The 18,153-nt window shown below is 40.1% G+C and overlaps 2 protein-coding genes across 2 annotated transcripts; both read left to right on the top strand.

Annotated features, from left to right (window-relative positions):
- Positions 1-496: 496 nt before the first annotated feature.
- Positions 497-3,976, top strand: LOC115674437 (uncharacterized). The gene is made up of 4 exons (XM_030596832.2): positions 497-849; positions 1,474-1,593; positions 1,696-1,766; positions 3,573-3,976. Exons 1-4 carry the CDS (start codon positions 712-714, stop codon positions 3,814-3,816), a joined length of 573 nt encoding a protein of 190 aa, XP_030452692.1. The 5' UTR covers positions 497-711; the 3' UTR covers positions 3,817-3,976.
- A 12,157-nt stretch (positions 3,977-16,133) lies between these two features.
- On the top strand, positions 16,134-17,676 carry LOC115674254 (ethylene-responsive transcription factor TINY-like). The gene is made up of 2 exons (XM_030596597.2): positions 16,134-16,906; positions 17,020-17,676. The coding sequence occupies exons 1-2, from the start codon at positions 16,489-16,491 to the stop codon at positions 17,355-17,357; spliced, it is 756 nt and encodes a 251-aa protein (XP_030452457.1). The 5' UTR covers positions 16,134-16,488; the 3' UTR covers positions 17,358-17,676.
- The last annotated feature ends 477 nt before the right edge of the window (positions 17,677-18,153 follow it).

The raw sequence follows: 18,153 nt of genomic DNA, 5'->3' as shown, positions 1-18,153 counted from the left end.
ATAAAAATGAATAAAAAATTCAAAAAAACTATTAATTTAAAAATTCTCCCCGCCAACATCAGCTAGTCGTGTCACGTAAAATTACTGACATTCATATCGGCGATTTCTGGTCAAAATTGGCCAGATGGACTGAATTAATACAAATGCAAAAAGTTTAAGATTTCATTGGCAAAAAAAAAATTTCAGTAATGAATTGACACAATTATAATAAGTTTAAAATATTATTTTTTATAATATCGGCAACATCCATCTTTGGCCAGAAATCCAATCTCAGCCGCCGGATCACGCCGACAAGATTTACCGGAAGCCAAGGGCACGACTTCTTCCTCCAGCAGCCGTCGTCCCGTTCACGCGCGACGGGACGCAACCGTCTCGCCATCCGTTCCACGTCGGATGGCGGCGGCGTGGGGGCATTCGAGTCATTTCAGCCGCGCCCGGTCTCACCGAACGAAGAAGAGGTTCCAAGCTAAAGTTAAAAAAAGGGCGGTTAAAGCAGAGAGAAATAAAACGGACTTTTGACCTCCGAATGCGACTTCGATCTTCCTCTTCTCCTCCAGATTCCGCGTTCTCGAATTCCGATCTCGATCCGGCGATCCGACGGGATCGCGATCGCGCATGAATCGCCGTCGCCGGTGAGGGGATCCGATCGACGACGACGACGACGGGGCCGGTCCAGCGGGGGAATCCCGGCCGATCGCGGCGGCGGCGGCGATGGAGAGCAGATCCGGCGTGACGATGAAGGTGAGATTCGACGGCTCGGCAGCTCACGGCAGGAAGATCGAGAGCTCCTCGAGCCGAGACTCCATCGCCTCGAAGCACAAATCCGCCTCGGCCGTGGTGAAAACCGAGGTATGCTTGTGCCGTTCTCTGTTTGAAAACGGGGGGGTTGGTGCGGAGTGGGATCGCGGCTGGAGCTGGATTGCGGCTGAAATGCGTCCTTGATTTGTGTTCTGATTGATCGACCGCGGTTTGGTCGCGGTTGGAGCTGGATTGCCGCTGAAATGGGATCTTGATTTGTGTTCTGATTGATCGACCGCGGTTTGGTCGCGGCTGGAGCTGGATTGCCGCTGAAATGCGACCTTGATTTGTGTTTTGATTGATCGACCACGGTTTGGTTGCGGTTGGAGCTGGATTGCAGCTGAAATGCGTTTTTCATTTGTGTTCTGATTGATTGACCGCGGTTTGATCGCGGTTGGAGCTGGATTGCAGCTGAAATGCGTTTTTGATTTGTGTTCTGATTGATCAACCGCGGTTGGAGCTAAATTGCAGCTGAAATGCGATCTTGATTTGTGTTCTGATTGATTCAGTCGATTGAGTCGAGCTCGTTTGATGGATTATAGGTTCTACGAATGACATTGAAAGTGAAATCGAGTTTTATCCGGTTCTTCCTCGAATGCAATTTTATGTTCTTCTCGCTTTTTGAATGTGGTGCGAATTTGAGAATGACAAGGTTTTATGTCAATGTTTTTGAAGGTGAAGTCTAAGACGACGCCGAGCTCATCAAAGACCGCGACGACGAGAACGACGACCACTAAAGTGAGAGAGAAGAAAGTGTTCAGTTTGGCCGGCCAGAAGTTTGATCCTCCTGAAGAGGTTCTTCATCTACTGCCAAGCAACTCTTGTGCATAAAATGTCAGCTGGTGTTGGAATGAAATTCATTTCTCCATTTTTTTTTGTTTTGTTCCCTATTGTCAGAGAGAACCCTTGAGGATATTTTACGAGTCGTTGTCAAAACAAATCCCAACGAGCGAAATGGCAGAGTTCTGGTGAGTATTGACGATCTTGTTTATTTACGACGGTTGCGTCATAGGAGTTCAATTGTAAATTGCTGTATTGGATATAAGAGAACACAATGGTAATCTCTGTTCAATGTTTTATGTTCTGGATGCGATTTCTTCATCAAAGAGTAAATTATTCGTCGATAAACTTGCTTCTAATTACTCAAGAAAGAAAACTGTTAACTTGGTGACCATTTGATACAACAAAAGCCATCTGTATCTGGAAGTATATAAACCGGTTTTACCTAAGGACCTCCTCTTATGATAGAATTCTGATTTTTCCAATGAGTATAAGTAAGAAACAGGCATGTTCCATCTGTTTATGATCCTTGTTTGGTGGTTGAGATTAGTAATTTTTTCTTGTTATTTCTAATTGTCAACTGTGATTTAAGTAAATTTGGATTTATTTTGTGTTAGAATTTGTGTCGTGTAATCACCCACTTGTTGCCACTAGTAATTCTAGTGAAATGTAGGCTATGTTTGGTGACTTCTGGTAAAGAGTTCATGGTCTTAAGCTTATATTTGCCAGCTGGAGGTGACTTTGAAGAGGTGAACAAGGAAGAATCGTGTTTCTTCTTTGTTTCATTGCCAGAGGTGATGCTTATCAGCAATCAGTATCTGTAGTTCCAAAAGGTTCCTGTTTACAAACTAGGTGAAGTTTGTCAAAGCAGAGTTCATAGAGTTAGCTAGAGTTAGCTAGAGTGGCTAAACAGGGAACTGGAACATCGGCTGGGGATGAGATGACATGCAGGAAAACTCCAATGGATAACCTTCAATTTAACCCCCCCCAAAACCCAGTTGAGAAAGTTAGAAGGAGGTGTGGTATTTCATATAATTGTTATAACTGGTTGTACTTAGGTGGTGATTTGAATTTCTGCACCAGCCAACTTCCTGGAACTTGCTGGATCTAGAGAACTCATGGTTCTTTCCTTGAACTGGAACGTATACCCATAATCCTAGTATTGAGTCTGATAAAATCGAGTTACTTTATATATGATTTTTGAAGATTTTTTATAGGGATGAATGTACTGTATAGAAACTTTTTTGTTGTCATAACAGAGCTGAACTCTGACTGCTCAAATTGAGGAGATGATGGATTCTATTCTGGCTTAGATGCTCAATTATCTTGAGAAAATTTACTGACTGGTGGCCATGAGGATTAATTTGGGGACAGCTAGGTGAAATGTTAAGATAATCAACTGAACTAAGACGTGAAGGAATGGTCTTGTAGAATCTTGACATAATATGCTTTTCAACTCCTATGTTTGGCACAATGAACTCTACACCTACAATTCTCTCTCTCTCTCTCTCTCTCTCTCTCTCTCTCTCTCTCTCTCTCTCTCTCTCTCTCTCACTACGCATGCACATCAAATTCTGCTCATGCAAATGTGATTCGTCAATCTAAAAGCTTCAATTTGCAAGAAAATCTTTAGTTCTAGAGGAATTACATTCTTTTGTGAGCAGATTCTCCCCTGGATTTGTTAAGGAGAAGAAACTCAGGAGAAAGGATTCTCTAGTTTTCTTGCTATACCAGGATTTCAATAGCATTGCATAGATGTGAACTAGCTTGGAACAGGCCAACTATTAGCAATCACTGAGCATTGAGGCATTCTATTAAGAAACAAGCTTGGATTTTGCCGCAGCACTATAATTAGCGCTTTTGTCATATTGCAGTAGGTTATTATTTCACATCCTTGGTTAATAAATGATGCTATGTATTGCTAGTCCTGTTAAACGTGTTTGATTTTTTATTTGACAATAACTCAGAAGGTTTCTCATGCTTATGATGAACAGGATGATGGAACATGGCTTGTTGTCCCCTGAAAGAGCAAAAAGAGCATATGAGAAGAAACAGAAGAAGCAAAAGCAAATACGCACAGGAACCCCCATTAAGTCACCATATACACCTAGCAAACCCGAGAGTTCACAGAAACAGCAAGCCTCAAAAAATGGCGACTTAAAGGCCAAGAGAAGAATTATCCAGGACAGTGATGACGACGACAACTTCATTTTAAGTCATAGGAGAAGGAAAGTTTAGGAGATACCATAAAATGTTTGTTTAGACATTGCTTCATTTACTTATAAGAACACGAGACTGCAAAGCAGGGGTAGTGAGTGAAGCAATCGATGTTGCAAGAAAAAGTACATTCTTTTTTAACTTATGAGGACAATAGACAATAAAATGAAAACTTGGATACCACCGGGAATTTCCTGTTCTTGGATGTTATAATTGTTGACAGGGAAATGATAACTCTCAGGCAAGTTTGTGATTCATCTGCAGGTAAAAGTTTGTCTTTAGAATTCCGGATCTCAAATAAGCAAAACACTGAAAGCTTTAACAGAATACAGTCACAGATGCCCAGTGTACCGTGGCATCATGCCAACATCTTTTTAACAGAGGATTACACTGCGTTGTGCTTTTCTGCTTCCCTTGAGGTATGTCTAATCTTTATTCATAAGCTGCTGAAGTTTATAAAGCGAATATTCAAGTCTCATGGAATCTTCAATGTCAGTGTGAAACCAATTCCATGCAATAAGCTAATTGATGCCCTCTTCTATATTCCTTTTCTTCTATTTTCCTGTTTAGAAAAGTTATCAGATGCATCATTTGGTGTATGAGGTAAATTGCAGTGTAATGATAATTTTGCCGCGATACCGTGATTAATAAGCAAAACCTAGGTAAGAGAGGAAACATGAAGAATTGATTTGCACAGAAAATCCAATCATAGCAGGGGAAAAATTGACAGAAGAAAGGTATTTGTTTTCTATCAAAGGGTACAAAGATTTGGCGACTCTACACAAGTGTTAGGGTGCTGTGATAGGGTAAGCCAGAGAGCCCGTTATGGTGGCATCAACAGTGATGGGCTTGTCAAGACACGGACTCGTTGTTGTGGCCTCAAGAGCTTGAATGTGTGCTCTCCTATAATTATCTGGTGTGCACGGGTCGCCCAGCGTCGGACGCAGTAAGGATTAGTCAGATTCTCAAACAATCATAACCATCTCATTGTTAGTGGGTAAAAGAGGAAACAAAGCCTGAATCCTGTAAGACTGTAGACCCTAGTCAAGTCCTTAACGAGTGACAGTACACTTGAAAACTCCTGTTCTAGTTAACAGCACTGCTTACGTAATGGTATGTATGTTGCCTTATTTGAGACCATACACATCCCTAATTGTGCTAAAGGCCAACGTCCTTATCATGACTTAGAAAGTCACACAGAACCATCGCCACACTACCAAAGATCTCGTAGCAGAAAGTCTATGCACAAGGCAATGTCGAACAACAAAGCTGGAGGGCCCATTGGAGTCAATCCTACATAACACTCTTCGGTAACTCGGGCTAGGGAACCCGCTGCCTTAATGGTTCTTAGGAAGACAGTAATGAGCACAAATCACGTCTCATATTATTGATCTTTATTTCTCCATGATTAAATAATCTTTTGCCTCGCTCTGTCTCTCTCTCTCTTTCCGTCTTTGATCGCTGAAATTTTTATGGTATTATATAGAACAAATCTTTGTACCACAAGGCACCTCATACACACGATGCATCAGACAAAGGTAAAGCTGTTAATGTTGCTCCTGACCAAACTTTAGGGTAAGATCACTGAGTTACTTCTTGTTTCTTCAAGTGCTGCTAGTGCCAGACCATCAGAGGCTGATGCAGTAAGATAGTAGATTACCCCTTGGTGAAAAACAGAGAATCGTATTTCTAATCTTATTGAATGGAAGAGCCAATTAATGATAGGTCCCAGCAGAACATCATTTTCTGACCATGTGACTGCAAAATACAGTCTATATCTGCCTCATAATTCAGAAAGAACAAGTGGCAACCACATTCAAAGAGAGGAATTAATCTTCTATCATGAAGCATCCTTGTGTAGTAGCTCTTGTAGGAAAAAAGAAAAAGGCACGAGCTTCTAAACCCAACGTCATTATCATCTACAATCTCAGTTCATTCACACAGACACATGATCCAGAATCGTAGAAGAATTCGACTAAGTAAATTGAGATCGAGAAGATAGATGAGAGTTCAGTAATTGCCAAAGAGAAGAGAAATAATTTGCGGAAAATTTCACGGGGACAAGTTTTTGCTTCCAATTACTAGATCTTGTCATGCCATGCTTCCTTGAACGTCACAACCCGTTCAAGAGCAGGAAAATGATACAGTGAAAACAACAAGAGCAGGGTCTGCCACATGAAATTACACATGTGAATAGACAGAAGATAAACTACACATGCTCATTAAATGAGGGCATGATTTATCAGAGAAAAGGGAGGGGAAAAATTAAAACAATAAAGAAAAAGAAAAGAAAAGAAGCAATACCTGTTTGGACCCACCTCATGCTTATATGCACCAGATTAATGTGAAGACTCTCAAGCCCTCTCATGTTGTTTTCCCTCCATCGTATGGGCAACCCATGTGACAGACACAAGCGGTGAATCCACATGATTCAGTGGAATCATCTCTCAACACCTCCATGTCCATCTTAAATGCAAGAAAGCTCAATGAGACGTGTCTACATCCGATGGCTGTGACTGCTCAAGTTGTGTATGTCTGTTACCAATCTTTTCTTTCGTTTTCCAATTTTCTTTTTCATGCGGGTTTGGTCAAATTTGATCAAGGGATGGATATGTTGAAGCTTGACAGCGCATTGAATGTTCAGGAGAAGTGATGCAGAATACATAATGGGGATGGAATTCAAGAAAGCTCAGTGAAACATGTTTGCATCAGATGGCTGTGACTGCTCAAATTGTCTATGTGTGCTAGCAATTTTTTTTTTCCACTTTTCTTTCTCATGTGGGTTTGGTCAAAATTAATCAAGGGATGGAGTATATTGAAGCTTGACAGTGCATTGAATATCCAGGATAAATGATGTGCAGAAAGCACATAATTGGGGATGGTCAACCTAATTTATTACACCTTGGGGACCCAGTTTCAGCTTTTGCTGAGCCTATTATAATGACCTCGGTTGATCTCTTATAACCAATTTTACCTGTTGAAGAATGTCAAGGATTGGACAATGTTAGGTTGCTTGGATCATGTGAACTGAAGCGATGAAAGCCCAATTACTTCTTCAGGACAAACCAGCTTTTAATGAAAAAAGAAGGGGAAAAAAATCACAGTTTGTTCTGCTCATAACACAATGTAATTTGAGATCCAAAAGAGGCTGGCCGACGGATTTTTTTCTTTTCGAGCATTACGGTCGAAAAACATGCTGGAGAAGCACATTTCAATAGATCTCAGATGGCTTCAGATGATTTGGATTACCACGAACGCTCCTGCAAATGCAAGTTCATTGGAAAATTTCTTATCCAAACTTGAACAATGGACCTCTTCGAAGACTTTCGTGTAACTGCTAATCATGTTTGGAAAAAGGGAAAGTTCGAAAGGGTCACCGTGGACGAAACATGATTTTTCATGCAAGTTGCTTCTAAAGACGCATATTTGTCCACAACTTGCATCAGTCTCACTTAAAATCCTAACTTTTATCGATCGCGTCTTAGGAAAACTCTTTTTTACTTTCCTTTTGAGTTGTGCAAATCGAAGAAAATATGAATATGAGTTCTAAATTTGTTATATTATAACTTATAAGGCTCCCTCGATACTGCTCTCCAATGGTACCTGAAAATTACTCTGCAGCCATCTTGGGACGAAATTTTTATTGACAAATGGAGACAACATGCAGTCAATCCTGATGAATTTCCATCCCTTCTGGCTCCATCACGTGTCTGAGCTGAAACTTTTATTCCCTGATCATCATCATCATCATCATCATCATCATCATCTTCATCATCAACTTGTACCTTCTCAAAAATACAACACTACTTATCAGAGAGTCAAAAAAAGCTGATCATACAGCTCGCTCCTGCCCCAAAACAGTAGTAAACTTGTACTGTTTACTCTTATGGACACAATCTGTCCTCGATAGAGCACAGTGTCTTTGCACATGCTATGGATAAACTAGGGACTCAGGCGAGGTTCTAGACCTAGTCAGGGAGGTTCATTTTTTGAAAGAAGAAAGGAGAAAGATTTACAGTGTCCTTTCAGTCACAGTCAAACAGAACCAGCTGTCTCTGTGAAAATTATTTGTTTCAAGTGCTTCTTTTTCATCTGCATGCAATGCATGGACACGAATGCGCCTGCCCCAAAAATGGTAAGTCAGTTTCATCTTTTTACCGTACCGCTCTCCTTTTTGCATTGAAATGACTGGGATGCTTTGCTGCTTTAGTTTTCTTCCACAAAAAATGGTGGTATTCAGAAAGCAACTCGTTTACCAAAAGAAAATCTTGGGTCTTCTCGGGTTCCATTATCCAATTAAGTGTGCAGGAAGCAGTGGTTATGTGTTTGCAGGAGCCTGTCTTCTATATTCTCTATGCATAGGATTCTTTTCTACTTGAAGCTCACATTTACATGTTACAGAGAATAACTTTAGGGATATCAGACCTTATTCCAAATAATTTTTAGATATTTCGAAAACAAATTGTCTATTCTTGAAGTACTAACCAATCGAGAACCACGCTTGGCCTTCTGTAATCTCTATAAATCCACAACAGCCTGCATCGGAAATAACTGTTAGTCGGAACTTCGACGATTGCAAACCGAAAATATGGAAATTTAATATGTCTAAGGCATGCAAGTGCCGTTCTCAAAGTGAGTTTTTCCTCGAAAATTCAACGGACCTCCTAAGCAGGAACAACATGATATGCGAAAGTAGCAGAGAGCAAATGCGAAGACTATTTCACGTGTAAAAGATTTTTTGGGTGCATAGATTTGGGCATGTCAAAGAATGCACAAAGTGGTCAGTATTGATAGAAGAAAGACTGAGTATATGGGCAATGACAAGTTTAAATGAAAACACATCTCAGAACGGCAAGTGAAATAGCTGGGCAATTGCTTGCATATTCGGCTGGTAGAAAGTCAATAATGTTCGAATGTCATATGTATGGACAGCTGATTTTATTGGGAATTAGACTTTTTGAAATACACTTCATACGACCATCCCTCACGTGTCCAAAAGCCAATTAAAGAAGAGAAGGAACAAGGCAGGTTTCACTGTGAAGTGCAATGCATCGAATCTGGTGTCTTTTGGACTACTAGCTTGAAGCTTCTATGAACCAAGGATTGTTGTTGTAAGTCAGAGTTCTCAATAATCTCATCGCGCTCTCCTGATTTAGGCTGTTCAGAGCAGGTTTATGCTAATAAGCCGTGCATACACCTGATTATTCACGAGTGCTATAGAAATTCGAGGATGAATCTCATAATAGTGGCCTCACTCCACACTCATGTAAGTGATTCCATCAAGTGTACATTGTAAATAAATGTACCACTCGTAAGAGATATGGAACTTATTAAAAGCACAACTCACAGCTTAGCACCAATCACATTCACCATAGGAGGTTCAACCAAAAAAAAAACATGCACCATAGAATCAACAAAATAGCGCAGCTATTATTCATGTAAACCTACTTCATGGGATTCTCAATCACATGGGTTGGGTTGCTGTCATCATTGATAGCTCAAATTGGAATAAGTCACGTTCCTCTCGATGCTTCAATTATTTGCTTCTTTCCCAAAGGTTTAGTCGTCAGAGGATTCGATATAATTCCATGTTTCAGCAGCTACTTTATGATATCATGTTTCAATTGAATGTGTTTTCTCCTGTCACTGTAAGTTTTCATCTTGGCAACAATTAATGTTGCTTTTCAATCACATTGCATAGATATAGAGGACGTTGGGTTTCATGCCCAATGGAATTTCTTAGTAGAAATTTCTCAGCCTCACTACTACCCAAACTCAAGAGCTTTAAACTCTGAGTCAAAAGTGGATTTTGAAAGAATAGTTCTGTTTGGCTGAAGTCTAACATCCTGTAACACCACAAAAAATGAATACATAACCACAAGTAGGTTTTGTCCCATCTGAATCTGAGATCCAGTTGGCATTACCATTTCCTTCTAACACAGCCCGAAACCCATTATACAAAAATCATATTACATCATATATGTGTCTCAACTGATTAGTGATTCATTCCGATTAGAAAGGCATCCCAGAATGTGGAGAACATATAGCATGTAGCATCATGACTCCATATCATATTGTCAGACCATAGTCCATAACAGAGATTTTCATCTTGATAACGAGGCATCACTCCAAAGAGCAGGATAGGCCATGACTAGAGCTCGTATCATATACAAATATGGACCATGTCATTGCAAGTCATGTTATAAACACAATACAGCCCCCACCATATACATTTATATGCAAGTGCATGTAGAATCTTCAATCTGCTTCGTTGTCAAATTATAAATTGCCAAGTCAAGTGAGGCCAGTCTCATTGGAAAGATAAGACAACGCATTGCATTGAACAACACGTATCGTTCCCGACACAACAAAAAGGTCAGAAATTGGTTAATGTTAGTCATGATGGTGTCTCGCGATACCATTCACTAGCGTGTATGTTTGGTAAAGAAATTCATATCTCACTAACCGTAACTCCAAATCAAGCACCTTAAGTTGCTTCGGCTCGCTAACGAACCGAAGAATCTGAATAAAATGTCAGAGAAATCAAAACAGATCTATAGAGATGCAGCAATTACAACTTCGCCGCTAATCAATCAGTATCTCATCAAGAAGAACAATATCTCATTTGCTCGACATTTCCATCTCAATTAGGTGGAGTATCAGAGATCAAGCTGGCTTAAACACACGAGATTTCACTTGTCCGATTCAAGCATGCCACATGTCAACAGAAATGAATCAAGTAATCACGTTTCTGAAATACATTTTCACACCTGCTCCCAAAAAACAATCGTCCTCATAGCGAAACAGACATGTCAAGTACCATCAATTTCATTTCCGGGGAAGGCTCATGGCGTCAATGGCGTAACGTTAGGTCATTTTTATCTATCCACCAAGCTCTTGATTCTAGAGCATCCATGTCCTTCACGATCGACTTGGACCTATCAAAAAGTTGAAATCAGCGACTCTTTGGGAATAGTAAGTTCAATCTACTCACGAAACTATGAAAGAGACAATTGGAAGAGAGGGGCAAAAATGATTGGTACGACGACAAGTTTCAACCTCACAAGGAGGTCCCCTCCTCCTCCTCCTCCTCCTCCTCCTCTCTCCCTCAACTTTTTCCTTGGTGATTCAGCAAGCAAGCAAGTCTCAAAATCGACATATTTGTCTAGGGATAGGCCAACCAAATTTTTGATAAAATTAAAAAGTCCAGTTCCTGAAGTTGAACCATTATTGGGAGTTATTTTCGGTATTTATAGTATTAAAAGGTTGCGTTTTCCTTCGTCCTTGATTCTTTCGAACTAGCCTTTTAATACGGGCGATGTCTATGTTTATCATCCACTAATTAAAAGATTTTTTTTGGATCAAACACTAATTAAAAGATTGGATTGAAGAAAATTGCCACCTATCAATATTGAAGCAGAACGTAACCCTACGTAGAAAGGAGCTTTTGAGTCGGCTGTTTCGACTTCTCTCGTACACGTTGACTGGGCTAATTCTTAATTGAAATAACCTTTGAGACGGCTCGAAATAACTCGAGAAATTTTTGCGAGACCCATGGTTTATTTAAGTCGATTTACTACACATTCCCTATTAGGTTTTTGCAGTAAAACCTCCATTGGTAGCATTTCAAAAACTGTCTGAGGATTCGGGGAGGCAAATGGAGCATGAAAATATTTGAACTCAGGACTTCCGACTTTGATACCATGTGAGATTTTGGTGGGACCATCGCCAAATATTTTAAAAGCTTAAACTATTAGATGAATGCATGGTTTAATATTTAATTATTCTAACATAGGACAAGGGCATAACCAAGTAATATACTTCTTTTTCCCAATTTTATTTTCCTTTCATTCACTAAAAGAGAGTTCTGGCAATAAAACCCTAGACATGGACCAAGGTTGCGCTCATCTGGATTAATCCTTTTCTTAGTGGATGTTGCATGAACTTTGACTCCTCATACCCCAACTTCTTTTAGGAAAAATCTCCCAATTCGGCCCATCCTCAGCCATTCAGGGATTGAAATTGTCCTCGATCAGGTACAATGTCTATTCAAAATACAATGATGGTCATGATGGGATTTCTGAAGATTCCGGAAGTCCCCATTGTTTGAGGTCGGCCACGGGAAGCCATTGAAGTTGGGTCCTTCAGTTTTCCTAAGATTCAGTCGATTTGCATCTATTATTTACTTCTTCTTTTTATGCCGCGGGGTCGATTTTCAATTGGTAATTAACCACTCTTGGATGAGCGACGTCGATTTCGAATTCGTGTCGCTCGTGAGACGACAGTTGTGTAATTCTATCAATGCGCAAGGCCTAATTCGATCTTGAAATACAAATGGAAGGACTACGGGGTTTTGGAGCCATCAATAAGTTTGGACCCCATTGATGAGTTGTGAGAGCAAGTGTTTGGTAAGAGAGAGAGAGAGAAAGAGCATAGATCATAATATTTACAACTACCACCAGAAAATGAGATGGAAGCTCATGGAGCAATGATCAAATCATAATATTTGCAACTAGTATCGGAAATATGGAAAGGGAAGCTCATGGAGCATATAGGGGAAAATTGTCCAAAAAGTTCTAAGTATATTATACGACGACCAATTCGGTTTCGAACTTTTCAATCGTGTCAATTTAGTCCCAAACCGTTTGACGATTTACTAATGTAATCCTTCCGGCCAATTTTGGTAAAAAAATTGCTGACATGGACGCCGGCCGTCCTACATGGCAACTGCGACGACTGGCCGATGTTGATGTGGATGATTTTTTGTAATTTTTCAAAATACGAAAGGGAATCTCATGGAGCATATGGGATTGGACCCCATCCAATATGACAAGAGGTTATGCCTTGTATATAAGAGTGGCTAGCCGCCTATTTTGGTGAGCAGGCTCCATCATTGATCTGGTACTAATGAGGAAATGAAGATTGAAACAAGGTACGACTTTCAAGAAAATGGAGAAATGGACAGAGTCGGAATGAGCACCGATGATGTTTTCATGTACGGCTGTGGACTTCAATTGCAACCACTCGTACGTATGGTGAAAAGATTGGGTAGATTTCTTTTTAATAAATTTTAAAATATTATTATTATTTATTTATAATTCTTTTTAAAGTGACTTGTAAATTAAATTGTTTCTTAATAAGTTTACTAGGTGGCTGAGAAATCGAAACCGAAACCGAAACCGAAACTGAAAGGATGCTAAGGCTCCGAAAAAGTTGGTAAGCAAAAAAAAAAACCTATACAGATATAGTTATTTTCTGATTTGGAGTAAGGAAATGACTTGCATTTATGTCCCAACTAATCGTGATAAAGTTTAGCACAAGAAGAATTCTGTTGTCATCAATTTTTGTCATAGGTAAACCCTACGTAAGCATATGCTCGGAAAGATTCTTCTAACTATTTCTGTTTCAATTTGTTGTTTCTATTCTCCTCAATTTTCCTCTCAACAATAAGCATCCGGTATGAAATGGCTCGTGCTTTTGGATTGGATCACGCCGATCTTATCAGGTCCGTATATATCTTCGGCCGAACGTCGAAAGTAAAAGCTGAAAGCTTATGAGATTGATTTCTAATTTCGGATAGCGCTCTTGGCTTCGACAGGATGAGTTTCGATGGGGCTTATCACGAAGAGCAAAGCGAACTAAAATTCATGAATTACAAAATGAATTCAAGGCTCGACAAATCCTTCAAATGTCATGACAATATCCCAAGGAAATTTTTTTTTTTAGAAAATGTGCATTAAATTTGATAATGGAAGATTGGGCCCACGAGGAAATAAATATCTAGGTTCCCGAGACGGGACCGGACGATTATGGGGGCCTCAAGTTCCACGTAAATCCCAATTTAATTAAAAATTTATTAGAGACAAATCATGCAAAAATAAAAACATAAATTGCAAATATTTGATGCTGTGGCTCTCTACTCTTTGCCCCAAGAAATAAATTCTATTTTCTCATAAAATCAATGTAAAAAATAGAGCTATTTTCTTTAAAAAAAATTTTAGTTCTCCACAAACCGTGCTCACATGAAAACATTCATCTACTAACAAAAGGGATAAGTGCATTGAAGTCCTAAAACTTATTATGAAAGTGCAATTGAGTTCTAAGACTTTCGAAAAATACAATTGAGTCTTTGAACTTGTCGCAAAAGTGCAATTCGAGTTTTAAAACTTGTCAAATTGATCCAAATCAAGTCCTTTCGTTGATTGCACTTTTTGAAGATTTTAGGGCCCGATTGCACTTTCGTGATAAATTTTAGGAGTTGATTGCACTTTTTGAAAGTTTTAGGACTTAATTACGCTTTCGTGATAAATTTTAAGATTTCCAGTGCACTTGTTCATTAACAAAATAGATAAGAATTAACAAGAATATAAGTTTTTAGAAAATGAATTACAAAATGAATTCAAGGCTCGACAAATCCTTCAAATGTCATGACAATATCCCAAGGAAATTTTTTTTTTTAGAAAATGTGCATTAAATTTGATAATGGAAGATTGGGCCCACGAGGAAATAAATATCTAGGTTCCCGAGATGGGACCGGACGATTATGGGGGCCTCAAGTTCCACGTAAATCCCAATTTAATTAAAACTTTATTAGAGACAAATCATGCAAAAATAAAAACATAAATTGCAAATATTTGATGCTGTGGCTCTCTACTCTTTGCCCCAAGAAATAAATTCTATTTTCTCATAAAATCAATGTAAAAAATAGAGCTATTTTCTTTAAAAAAAAATTTAGTTCTCCACAAACCGTGCTCACATGAAAACATTCATCTACTAACAAAAGGGATAAGTGCATTGAAGTCCTAAAACTTATTATGAAAGTGCAATTGAGTTCTAAGACTTTCGAAAAGTACAATTGAGTCTTTGAACTTGTCGCAAAAGTGCAATTCGAGTTTTAAAACTTGTCAAATTGATCCAAATCAAGTCCTTTCGTTGATTGCACTTTTTGAAGATTTTAGGGCCCGATTGCACTTTCGTGATAAATTTTAGGAGTTGATTGCACTTTTTGAAAGTTTTAGGACTTAATTACGCTTTCGTGATAAATTTTAAGATTTCCAGTGCACTTGTTCATTAACAAAATATATAAGAATTAACAAGAATATAAGTTTTTAGAAAATGAATTACAAAATGAATTCAAGGCTCGACAAATCCTTCAAATGTCATGACAATATCCCAAGGAAATTTTTTTTTTTAGAAAATGTGCATTAAATTTGATAATGGAAGATTGGGCCCACGAGGAAATAAATATCTAGGTTCCCGAGATGGGACCGGACGATTATGGGCCTCAAGTTCCACGTAAATCCCAATTTAATTAAAACTTTATTAGAGACAAATCATGCAAAAATAAAAACATAAATTGCAAATATTTGATGCTGTGGCTCTCTACTCTTTGCCCCAAGAAATAAATTCTATTTTCTCATAAAATCAATGTAAAAAATAGAGCTATTTTCTTTAAAAAAAAATTTAGTTCTCCACAACCGCGCTCACATGAAAACATTCATCTACTAACAAAAGGGATAAGTACATTGAAGTCCTAAAACTTATTATGAAAGTGCAATTGAGTTCTAAGACTTTCAAAAAGTACAATTGAGTCCTTGAACTTGTCGCAAAAGTGCAATTCGAGTTTTAAAACTTGTCAAATTGATCCAAATCAAGTCCTTTCGTTGATTGCATTTTTTGAAGATTTTAGGGTCCGATTGCACTTTCGTGATAAGTTTTAGGATTTGATTGCACTTTTTGAAAGTTTTAGGACTTAATTGCGCTTTCGTGATAAGTTTTAAGATTTCCAGTGCACTTATTCATTAACAAAATAGATAAGAATTAACAAGAATATAAGTAACCTATTTATGTTTGACTACTTTACCCTTTGCCCATGAAATGAAACTCCTTTTGTATGTATAGTTTCTATCAACCACCTATAGATAGAAAAAAATCCCGCATCGAATTTCGAGATATGTTCGTACGAAATACCATTAACACCTAAATGTCTTGAATCCAATCACCACAACCTTTCGAAATTCCTATGACGAGGTCCTAATCTTGCTAGCGACAAACTCCGGTCCAGAAAGTTCGGACTTCTCGTAGAAAAGACTATTTCGATCGCACCCGCGTGATGCGATCCTAGGTTTTTTCCTCGAATATCGACCGCGTGGCCCGACTCCGAGTAGTCGTCCCTTCCCTCTCTTTTACTAATTCATGATTGGCTTTCGACGTCGGATCATGCACTAAATGCACAGTTTGGTTAGATATTTCAGCATTTGATTTCGCTGCTAATGAACAGCAAAGGGTGGGGGGATAAACAAACAGGGCGTAAGAGAAAAACCTAAATAAAAAAGAGAAGTGAAAACACTTCGTTGCTGCTGTAATAGGCGTGTAGATTGCGTGGTCGCTCGGCACTCTTTTGAACAGTGCCTTTGTCTTGGCGACCTGTTTATAAAGCGTTGATGCGCTCACAGGGAAAAGATGGAAGCAGATTGAAAGAGATAGTCCTCTCTCTCGCTCTCTCTCTCTCTCTCTCTCTCTCTCTCTCTCTCTCTCTTCTTCATCTTCATCTTCATCGCCTTCATCACCGTCGTCTCTCGCTCTTGTAGATGTTGTCTGCCATTCGGAGATCACCAGTTCTTTCCGTTTGAGGTGACCAGGGTGGTGTGTGTCTCTCCCCCCCCCCTGGTTCTCCCAGCTTGTCTCGGATTGATGAAAATGGCGGAAGCATCGAACGAGGAGGAGCACCCGGAAACGAGCTCCTCCTCCTCGTCTTCCTCGTCCTCCTCGTCCTCGCCAAACTCGCCTGCGGCCGCGGCCCGCGACCCGTCGAGATCCTCCTCCAAGCCGAGCAAGCACCCGGTGTACCGCGGGGTCCGGATGAGGAACTGGGGCAAGTGGGTGTCGGAGATCCGGGAGCCCCGCAAGAAGTCTCGCATCTGGCTTGGCACCTTCCCCACCCCGGAGATGGCCGCCCGCGCCCACGATGTCGCCGCCCTCCACATCAAGGGCTCCTCCGCCTTCCTCAACTTCCCCGACCTCGCCCCCTCCCTCCCCCGCCCCTCCTCCCTCTCCCCGCGCGACGTCCAGGCCGCCGCCTCCCTCGCCGCCCGTATGCCCGACCACCAAGGTACGATCGCTTCCGCCAATGCTCATCAAAGCTCGGGCTGAAACTCAAGCATATCAATTCTACAACTTGTCCATATGTCTCCGAAATCTGACGGGCAAAGCATGAATGGACAGGAACGGCCGAGACCTTGCGGCCGACGGCGGAGCTCGACGCTCAGCACTCGCCATTGCCCTCGAGGTCGCTGTCGTCCATGGTGTCGGCGATGGACATATCCGCGGCGACGGTGGAGCTGAGCGAGATCGTCAAGCTGCCGAGCCTCGGGGCCAGCTGCGACGAGCTGGGGAGCGAGTTCGCCTTCTCCGACTCGGCCGGCGCCGAGTGGGGCTACTACTACGACGACTACCAGCCGACGTGGCCGGATCGCCTCGAGGACTGCGGGCCGTACGACTGCGGTCACCAGGCGGCGGCGGCGCCGGGGAGCGGTGGCTCGCTGCTGTGGGATCATGACTGAGCGAGTGTGGGATCTTAGTGTTTGGGGAGAGAAGTCTGTGAATTTCTTGTGAAAAGAAAATGAATTTTTTTTCCTTTTTTTTTAATGAATTATGGTGCTTATTTAATTCCATTGTTGTCTTTTTTTTAATAATTTTTTTAAATCTTTTTACCGAGTCCTTTTGGTATTTTCTTTGAAAGGGCCGGTCAAAGGTGTGTGTGTGGTGTCCCCCTCGCAGGGCTGCATCCACTAACGTGTTTGGATAAACTTTGCTGTGTACAGATCCTCTATGTTCATGTGACTTTTGGGGGAAAAAATATGTTTATTTTGACTTCATTTATATCATTTCTCATTTTGTTGCTTTTTTTTTTTCGCCTTTCCTACTCGCGAATATATGAAATAGCCCGGGAAAAATATATGTTCGTCGCTTTGGTTTCTCGAAATTTCGCAGTTTGTTACTCACGTGATATGCATCTCGACTAATTTTAAATTTGAATTCAAAATGTACCCTTTAAGATTGGCTTGGTTTTTAATCTTTTTTATCTACTTTTTGTGTTTTGTTCTGGGTCTTCGTCCATTACAAATGAAGTGGACATGCTTTGAGTTAAGGATATTGTATAAAAAGCAGCTATGACAAGATAAAATGAGCGAATATGTCCAATATCCTAAAAAAAAAAAAGTGAAAAAGTTAGCTAACTTGGCCTGCAAGCTGCAAAGCAAGAAAGATTGGGATAGGTTTAAAAAAATTGTAATCTTATGATATGTCTATTTGACAAGAAAAATTGGGATAGGTTTCAAAAATTGTAATCTTTAATGT

Source organism: Syzygium oleosum, unplaced genomic scaffold, assembly GCF_021117445.2.
Source record: "Syzygium oleosum isolate NSW1041296 unplaced genomic scaffold, Sole_v2.1 Sole_v2.04, whole genome shotgun sequence".
Classification (NCBI taxonomy): Eukaryota; Viridiplantae; Streptophyta; class Magnoliopsida; order Myrtales; family Myrtaceae; genus Syzygium; species Syzygium oleosum.
This window is presented reverse-complemented; position numbering and strand designations above follow the sequence as displayed.